At 37.0% G+C, this 9,720-nt stretch overlaps 1 protein-coding gene across 1 annotated transcript; it reads right to left on the reverse strand.

The window, feature by feature from the left end:
- Nucleotides 1-670: 670 nt before the first annotated feature.
- On the reverse strand, nucleotides 671-2,281 carry LOC139354538 (uncharacterized). Its single transcript, XM_070998792.1, has 2 exons — nucleotides 1,772-2,281; nucleotides 671-1,636 (listed from the first exon to the last, which is right to left on the reverse strand). The coding sequence occupies exons 1-2, from the start codon at nucleotides 2,018-2,020 to the stop codon at nucleotides 812-814; spliced, it is 1,074 nt and encodes a 357-aa protein (XP_070854893.1). The 5' UTR covers nucleotides 2,021-2,281; the 3' UTR covers nucleotides 671-811.
- Between the last annotated feature and the right edge of the window lie 7,439 nt (nucleotides 2,282-9,720).

Below are 9,720 nucleotides of genomic sequence, written 5' to 3' on the forward strand. Positions count from 1 at the left end.
GCTCGTAATACCCTATCTCAACTAGCAGCTAACCACGTTAGCTCACCCTCAGCGCAGCTCCAGCATCGCCTGTGGTCCGGCATCACAGTAACCATCAAAGCGTCCCCGTGCCAGCGACAAGTGCTCATTACCCCCTTGTCCCGCGGTGTGACCCGGAAGTGTCTACTTCGGTTAGGCACAAACATATATATTTGTATTTTATATATATATGTATATTTTTTTTCTACACACTATTGTTGAAAGTTTTTGAAATATACTTTATTTTGCTGTCGTGGAAAGAGTTATTCTATTAAATAAATAGCAAATCTATTTCCGCGACACAAAAAAAAATACTTCTATAATCACACACTTCATTTTTTTTTCTGCACACTACTGTTGAAGGCTTTAGAAATATACTTTATTTTGCTGTCGCTAAAAGATTTATTTTATTAAATAAATAACAAATATTTTTTTTAAAAATATATTTCTTTCTGATCGCGTAAAAAGATCTATTAAACATAGCAGGTCTTCTTCCTCGACACAGAAAAAAAATATATTCTTCAACTCACGTCACACACACACACACACGATAGTTGAAGGTATTAGATATTGTTTCTGTCCAACGCCTAGTGCCATACTATGTGAATATTAATATAGACCATAGATCGTTGCACAGAAACAATAATTTTTTTTTTTTTTTTTTTTTTTAACAGTGTGTAGTTCTCACATAAAGCTGAAATGAGAACGTAAGAGATTCTATTTTGAGGAGTAAATAATATATTTTTTTATTGGTATATATAAATATAGGTTATATATACTGTGTATATAATTATTACCGTCTATCAAGTCTCTCTCCCAAATCCTGATACCGTTGCATTAATATATAAACTCCTACTTTAAAGCGTTTTCTAATGTTGCGTGATATCTTCATATCGGTCTCTGATATATATGCTCCTACTGTCATCAATTTCCTCATATTTCGTAAGGTCTGTAGTTCAAAATCAGGGAGAATGTCTTCATACTCAATGCAAAATTCATCGATTTCTTTTTTTAGCTCATCAACTTCGGCTGTATTAACGAATGTTTCAATCTCATAACTGCTTAATTCTTTCCTATTATTGTATCCCGCACCGAAAACGTCATCATCATCTTCAATAATAATTTTAGGATTTTTTTTTGATAGGTTTTCACGCAAAAAGCAATAGCGTTGCATTAAATTAAACGCTCCCCACATGAATTGCCCCCTGATTGGGCGTAAGGCTCTGTAGTCCCCTGGAGTAAGTACTGTTCTTACTGACAAAAGTCTTTTTATAGTGCGTAAGGTTCTCAGATCGGCGCTGGATATTACATCATCGTATAACGTACGAAACTCTTCAATTTCATCCTTTAGCTCTCGAATTTCTCGATCAGCAACACCAACAGCGTCTTCACTGTTGATAGATCTTCGTTTAGCAAGAGAGTTAACAGTGGTAGATTTAACCAACTTATTGGGTCGAGGATCTTCCTTTTCAGCAACACCAGCAGCAGCAACACCAGCAGCAGCAGCATCAGCATCAGCAACACCAGCAGCAGCAGCATTATCAGTAGTACCATCATCAGTACTAGCAGCATCACCATCACCATCAATGATAGATTTAGAAACTTGTGTTTTGGAACCCTTTATTTTTTTTTTTTTGATTGAAAAAATATTAATAAAAAAAAGATGAAGATTAAATTATAATTTTACATTCTTTTTTTATGTTTTTTTTTGTTTTGTCTAGGCGCAGCAGGTATGGTTATGGTGGAGACCTACGTTATTTTCCTCAATGGTGTCCTCAGGAATTTGATTTAAGATCTTGTAATCGTGGACGGTATAGTCTTCTTCTTCTTCGTCTTCTTCTGAGGTTGCGTAACCGGGTTGTCTGTGGGTACACACCACACATTTGCAATTGGAGCATCGAAGCGTTTTCGGTGGTCTACTCAATTTGCTTAACCAATTTGAACCGGATGCTTCTTCTGCTCCTACTACCACTTTCTTGAATTTGATCGTTTGTGACTCCATGTTAACTTCTGCTTGCTTGCTTAGTTTTGGTTATACATATTGTTCACGTACTTAATTCAATTATGAACTGACTTTGAATTTGACTGTCTCAGCGCTATTTATTGGAAATTTTTCGCTGATTGAGTGTGTGTATGTGGACGCTACATTTTCTCGCAATCACTTGCAAATACAAAGTAAGTGTTTTTTGTTTGAAATCCCTTTTGAACACCGGATGTGCGATAACTGCATCCAATGCAAAAAAAAATTATTAATTTGTTTATTTCTACCCCCACGCTCAATTTTTTTATTTGAGTAGGTGGCTTGCTGGATTTTTTTCGTTTTTTTTTTTAAGTTATGTGAAAGATAACGAAGAAAAAAAGGACATTAAAATTTATTGGCTGAGTGGATGATAAGAGTATGCTTTGAGAAAAAAATGTGATTTAAATTCACAACTGCGCAATAAGTGCACACACACACACAATCACTTGCAATACAAAGTATGTATTTTTATTTTTTGTATTTTTTTCTTGTGATAACGAAGAAATAAAGTGTTTTAAATTTATTGGCTGAGTGGGTGATTTAAATTCCTCAACTGCACAACAAGTGAGTGATAAAAAAATTCCGCTCTCGCCCTCCCTCCCGCTCCCGTCATAATTTGTAATGCGTCATGTTCATCAACCAATTTTTGTTGTATGTACTTGAAATGTTGTTCTTTTTCACAATCTACTACATCATCAGCAGCATAAGTTGTATTCAACTCTTTATTCGTTTCCATTTGATTAAAGGTAATATTCAAATTTTTAATATGTTCTAATCGCATATGTATACTTTGGAGAGTTTCTTTATCCTCGGGCGACAGAATGTGTAGATAATTTTGAATAAAATCAATAATTTTTTTTGTAAATGTCATTATTTTTTTTTGTGTTGTTATTATTGAATATTCATATGCAAAACCTGTTGATAATCATTGATGTTATACGTTCCGATGTGTCTCTCTAACTGAAGGTTGGTGGGGTTTGCTTCATCGTAATAATCATCTCCCTCATCGTTGGTAAAGTCTCGTTCAAAAAAATAATTTTTCTCTATCAGGTTTCGCTCATTGGTATTGCTTACAGCATTATAGTGATGACAAAAAATTCGTAATGTTTTATTTGTGAAATCGCTATGATAATTGCATCGAATATTGACAATACTTCTCAAGTATCTTAATTTGAAATATTCCACCAATATCCACTTCTTTTCTAATTAACTCTCGGCGGAAATTTTCAACTACCTCATCGATCGTGGGGAAAGTAAGAGGCATATGTTCGAATAGTACCAAATCTCGTTTAAATCTAATATCATTTTGATTTTTGTTGTTGCTGCTGCTGCTGCTGCTGCTCTCTCGAATCACTTCCACAAATGCGGCATTAAGTTCAAAAATTAAATTTACTTTGACAGTCAATGTTTCGTTTACAACGAGATCAAAACTAGAGTATTTAATTTCCGTTTGGTAGGGAATTTTTTTGATATCATAATCGCTTTTTACTGGCGCTATTCCAACGAGGATTCCAAGTACAAATAATAATATCCATACCATAATTATTTTCATTTTGTGTATTTATTATTAATTTTTATTATGCGATTATATACTTTCCCTGTGGGTGAATGCTTAGAGACTAGTTTTACAGAATTGTGATTAAAGTAAAAATATGCATGAATGCATGTATAGTATATAGGTATAAAGAATATAAATTTTTTTTTTTGACGTCTCTCTCTCGGGCTCTGGCTTTGGCTCTCTCTACTGATTATTGAGTATTAGCTGCATTTGTTTTGGGCTGATAGCTTAGTAACAACAACACTAGTAAGTAAATGCATGAATAAAGTATGTGTATATAAATATATATATGTCGCATAATGAACTTTTTTTGACCACTGTACGTGTCTGTCACATTAGGAACATAGTTTGACCACTGTGCTTGCAAGAAGCTGCTGCGCAATGAGTTTGGTATATTGTGAGATCCTTCTTAGAACCTGTCTACGACGTAGAATTTGGCTACAACGTAAAATATTACTGGCGCCTAAATACTGTACGAGTGAGGCGACGGCGTTGTCGCGCTGTTGCCAAGTGTAGTCCAGCTGGCGTGTGTAAAGAAGCATAGATCGATGTGTGGGCGGAAAATGCCAGTTAGTTGCATTTAGACGATAGCGCACGCCGGTTGGAATTCGCTTCACTTGGAAAGTTTGTGTGTCAACATGAAAGACCAGTCACAAGAAAATATCAACTCGGCGACATCAGAAGCGGGATCTGCTTTGCCTACAAATATCACCGATGCATACTTGGCAGCTTTACAAGTGCAAAACAACAACCTTATGGAGATCATCAAAAATATGCAGACACCAAGGGCATCGGCAACTGACGAAAAGGGGAAACATATAACTCTGCCAAAATTTTATCCTGAGGGAGCTGGTGCAGATGCCTCAGCTTGGTGTACAACAGTGGATCATATTTTTGCTGATGAAATGGCGCTAGAGGGAAGTGCATCACAATGGCTGTCCCAGATATGTTTTGCTGGCATCACATGGCCACAATTTAAAGAACTCTTCATTCAACGCTTTGTTGGCGTCGAAACGTCTGCTGCCACACTGATGAAAATTTTAAACGGGCGACCAAAGTCTGGAGAAAGTTACACCGAATATGGGAGCCGAATCGTCACCTTACTAATGTCAAAATTTAAATCTAATGATCTGGAGGAAATGTTTCGACTCTGGCGCTGAATGTTCCTTGGTTAAGGAAAGCGTCGCCGATAAATTTAGTGGTAAAAGGATTAATAACATTGTTAAATTAAACGGCGGCCATATAGGCTTAGTGAAGAAGAGAAAAACAAAGAAGAGAAAAAAAACAAGGAAGAACGCTATAGTCGAGTACCTCGACTATCAGATACCCGTTACTCAGCTATATGGAGATATGCAAGCAGCAAAGCGAGATTAAAATGCGCCACCTACCGGCGGTATACAGATTTAAGCGTTATGGGCGTTAGAGTGGGCGTGGTAAACTTTTTTTTGGGTCAATCGATAGGTATTGATGAGAACAATACATTTTAGTTAAAATTTTTATTCTAGCATCAAAACTGTAGGAGCCACAGTTTTGGGCGGTTTGTGGGCGTTAGAGTGGGCGTGGCACTGTGCTGAAACAAACTTGCGCTGCGTAAGAAGCTCAGGAATCTGCACGCCAAATCTCAATAGCCTAGCTCCCATAGTTTCCGAGATCTCAGCGTTCATCCGGACAGACGGACAGACGGACAGACGGACATGGCTAGATCGACTCGGCTAGTGATCCTGATCAAGAATATATATACTTTGTGTGGTCGGAAACGCTTCCTTCTGCCTGTTACATACTTTCCGACGAATCTAGTATACCCTTTTACTCTACGAGTAACGGGTATAAAAATGTCACCGATCGACTGTGTGTGGACTATCGCATGTTTAACGAAAACACAGTGGCTGACAAGTACCCATTGCCCCTCATCTCAGACCAAATTGCTAGACTTCGTGGTGCTAAATATTTTTCGTGCATAGATATGGCAAGCGGCTTGTACCAAATTCCAGTTCATGAGGACTCAATCGAACGAACTGCATTTGTAACGCCAGAGGGTCAATACGAGTTCTTGACAATGCCGTGTGGTTTGAAGAACGCACCATCTGTGTTCCAGCGGGCTATAATGAAGGCCTTAGGAGCTTTAGCTTACACTTACGCAATTGTGTATATAGATTATGTTCTTATAATAGCAGAAAGCAAAGAAGATGCGCTAGTTAGATTGCAGACAGTATTGGAGACATTAAGTAAGGCTGGATTTTCATTTAATGTCACTAAGTGTTCCTTTCTCACCACAAGAATAGAGTATCTTGGATTTGAAGTAAGCAACGGTGAAGTCAGGCCAAATTCACGAAAAATTAAAGCCTTAAAAGAATTACTAACACCCCAAAATGTGTCACAGCTAAGACAATTCATTGGTTTAGCCACATATTTTCTCCCAAACACTTAAACCCCTGTATCTTCTCACCTCTAAGAAAAACACTAACTTTGTTTGGTTACCAGTGCATGAACAGATACGAATAAAAATAATAACTATATTGACTCAGACGCCAGTTTTAATCATATTCGATCCGCAATACCTAATAGAGCTACATACTGAAGCAAGTTGTATTGGGTATGGAGCGATCCTGTTACATAAAATTGACAATAAACCTCATGTGGTAGAGTATTACAGTAAGTGTACGTCTCCCGCCGAATCTAAATACCATTCGTACGAACTGGACACGCTAGCAGTGGTAAATGCTATTAAACACTTCCGACATTATTTGCAGGGACGTAAATTTATAGTTTTTACCGACTGTAATTCATTAAAGGCCAGCCGCACAAAACTAGATTTAACACCGAGGGTGCATAGATGGTGGGCGTTTTTACAGGCGTTTGATTTCGAAATAGAGTATAGAAAAGGCGACCGGATGGCGCATGTTGATTTTCTCTCTCGAAATCCAGTACTTGAACAACATAAAAGCTTGAATAAGGTACCTGAATTACGAATCAATTTGACTGAGGTATCTGATAACTGGTTGGTTTCGGAACAACAGCGAGATTCCGAGATACAAGAAATAATTTCAAAGTTAAAAAGTAATGAGTTACCAAGAAATTTGGACAAAACATATGAATTGCGAAAGGGAATACTACATAGAAAAATACAACGAAATAGTAAGACCAAATGTTTGCCGGTAATACCAAGAGCTTTTCGATGGGCCGTCATAAATCACGCCCATGAAGCTATTATGCACCTGGGATGGGAAAAGACGCTGGACAAAGTCTATAGTTATTACTGGTTTGAAAATATGTCTAAATATGTGCGTAGGTTTGTAGAAAATTGTATCACATGTAAAGTGTCTAAGCCACCTATGGGAAAAGTGCAGGCTGAGCTGCATCCTATTCCTAAAATAGAAATACCGTGGCATACGATACATATTGACATCACAGGCAAATTGAGTGGTAAAAATGATTTAAAGGAATACGTCATCGTCCTTATAGATGCCTTCACCAAGTTTGTTTACTTTTATCACACACTAAATATAGATTCCGAAAGCTGCATTAAGGCAGTTAAATCAGCCGTGTCCCTATTTGGCTTACCCACTCGAATTATAGCAGATCAAGGACGTAGTTTCGCAAGTAAAAGTTTTCGCGAATTTTGCTCCTCTCAAAAAATTAATCTACATTTAATTGCTACTGGTTCGAGTAGAGCAAACGGTCAGGTAGAACGGATCATGAGTACCTTAAAAGGTATGCTGACTGCTGTCGAGACTAGTCAAAGATCATGGCAGGATGCGTTGGCCGAAGTGCAGCTAGCAATGAATTGCACGATTAATCGTGTGACTAAGTTTAGCCCATTAGAATTATTGATTGGTAAGGAAGCTCGTCCTTTTGGCTTGTTGCCGCTAAACGGAGATAGCAATGATGAAGTAGAAAGGAGGCTAAAAAGAATATGGAAACTCAAGCAAAATACGACAAAAATAGGTTTGATAAAAATAAAGCTAAAATAGTAAATTTCAAGGTGGGTGATCACGTTTTGCTTAAAAACGAAGAACGTCATCAAACTAAACTTGATCCTAAATTTAAAGGACCATTTGAGATAATTGAAGTATTGGATGGAGATAGATATACGCTAAAATCTTTAACATGTAATCGAAAGTATAAGTATTCTCATGAATGTTTAAAAGCAATACCAAATAATCAGATACTCGATAAGTTGTGTAAAGATAGAGACAGCACAACGGAAGTTGCGTCTGTTGCCCAAAAGGGAAACTTAAGACCGCACCATAGCACAAGAGACTTGTTATGGCGGGGGTCGTATGTGTAAAAGGAACTACACAAATGATAAATTAAATAAGTGTAAAAGGAACTACACAAATGATAAATTAAATAAGTGTAAAAGGAACTGCACAAATTTGTTTGGTTTAAAAAGATTTAAAAAAAAAATGTGTTAAAGGAATTACAATTAATTATGTTATGTTAAGAATGAAGTTGAAACTGATTTGAATTATGTAATAAATTGAATGAAAATAATTCTTTGAAATATCCAGAGAGTTTTTGAATCCTGAAGTATTGTCCCTTATGTGGTTGAGTTAAGACTTCACACGAGGACGTGTATTTTGTCAGGAAGGCCGTGTCGCATAATGAACGTATTTTGACCACTGTACGTGTCTGTCACATTAGGAACATAGTTTGACCACTGTGCTTGCAAGAAGCTGCTGCGCAATGAGTTTGGTATATTGTGAGATCCTTCTTAGAACCTGTCTACGACGTAGAATTTGGCTACAACGTAAAATATTACTGGCGCCTAAATACTGTACGAGTGAGGCGACGGCGTTGTCGCGCTGTCGCCAAGTGTAGTCCAGCTGGCGTGTGTAAAGAAGCATAGATCGATGTGTGGGCAGAAATTGCCAGTTAGTTGCATTTAGACGATTGCGCACGCCGGTTGGAATTCGCTTCACTTGGAAAGTTTGTGTGTCAACAGGAAGACCAGTCACAAGAAAATATCAACTCTGCGACATATATATATATGTAGGTATAAGTATAAAAAAAGATTAAAAAAGTTTTTTTGTCTGCTCTCTTTCTCTCGGGGCTCCGGCTCTCCACTGATTATCGTTTATTGGCTGCGTCTGTTTGTTTGTGTGTTGTAATCGACTTCTAGCGCGTGCCCCTCTCTCTCTCTCTCAAGTGATTGTCATCGTCTCAGTTTGTATATAGTTGTTGATGTCTTCGTTGAGGATAATGTTCTTCAGGGTGTTGGGGTTTTTTTCGACAAATGTTTGTTCTACCTCACCGTTTGCTGATAAACGTTCAATAATGATTGTCTCAATATATTGATTGCATTTTATATTTAGTGTTCTCTTCTCATAATTGCTTTTATACACACAACGAATTGATATAGCCGACTCTTTATATTGGAGATTAAAGTGCCTATAGAATGGTACTGTTGCATTCAGTATTCCTCCAATATTTTTCTCCTTTTCTATTAGGTTTGCTTGAAACAATTCGATTACTTGATCAACCGTAACTTTAATATTATCCTCGGCATTGTCCTCATCGTTAGCTGTTGATGTTGGTGGTGCTGCTGGTGGTGTTGGTGTTGACGATTCAGTTATCAATTCCACCCACTCACTGGGTTTTATTGTTGTGGTTGGTGGTGGTGGTGGTGTTGATGATGGTTGTCTCATAAATTCTAATGAGAGGCTTACTTTTAACACCTCGTTGTTCGATAATGTTATATTAAATTCTACAGTTTTTGTATTTGTATTGATACTATTGGTGATATTCAGAATAGAAGCAAATTCAGGATTCGGAATAGGATTACAGTTTCCCTCCCCGAAATTGCAACCGAATAGTAAAATAATTACAATGATTATTATTCGCAACATTTTTATTTTTATTTTTTATATTTTTTTTTTGGTTTTTATTCTCGTTTTGATTGTAGTTTCTAGCTTGCATCATGAATTATGAGACAGTATGCAGATGTTTTTGAAGGGATATTACTTTGTGTTTTAATCTCAATTCGTATATCAATGGGTCCACTTTTTACTGCTTCATTTTGATGCGTTACATCTAAGACAATAATGGGAGCCTTATTTTTATTAGTCTCTAGCGATAGTAACGGTTGTGACTCACAACCGTAGTAACTTTTTTGAAAATTGAT

This window comes from Drosophila suzukii (assembly GCF_043229965.1).
Source record: "Drosophila suzukii chromosome 2 unlocalized genomic scaffold, CBGP_Dsuzu_IsoJpt1.0 scf_2c, whole genome shotgun sequence".
Lineage (NCBI taxonomy): Eukaryota > Metazoa > Arthropoda > Insecta > Diptera > Drosophilidae > Drosophila > Drosophila suzukii.

Bases quoted from the DNA above. Each gene is read 5' to 3' on its own strand.
- LOC139354538 (XM_070998792.1), bottom strand. From the start codon at position 2,020: ATGGAGTCACAAACGATCAAATTCAAGAAAGTGGTAGTAGGAGCAGAA. The intron at 1,637-1,771 runs GTAGGTCTCCAC...AAAAAAATAAAG, and splicing joins ACACCATTGAGGAAAATAAC to GGTTCCAAAACACAAGTTTC.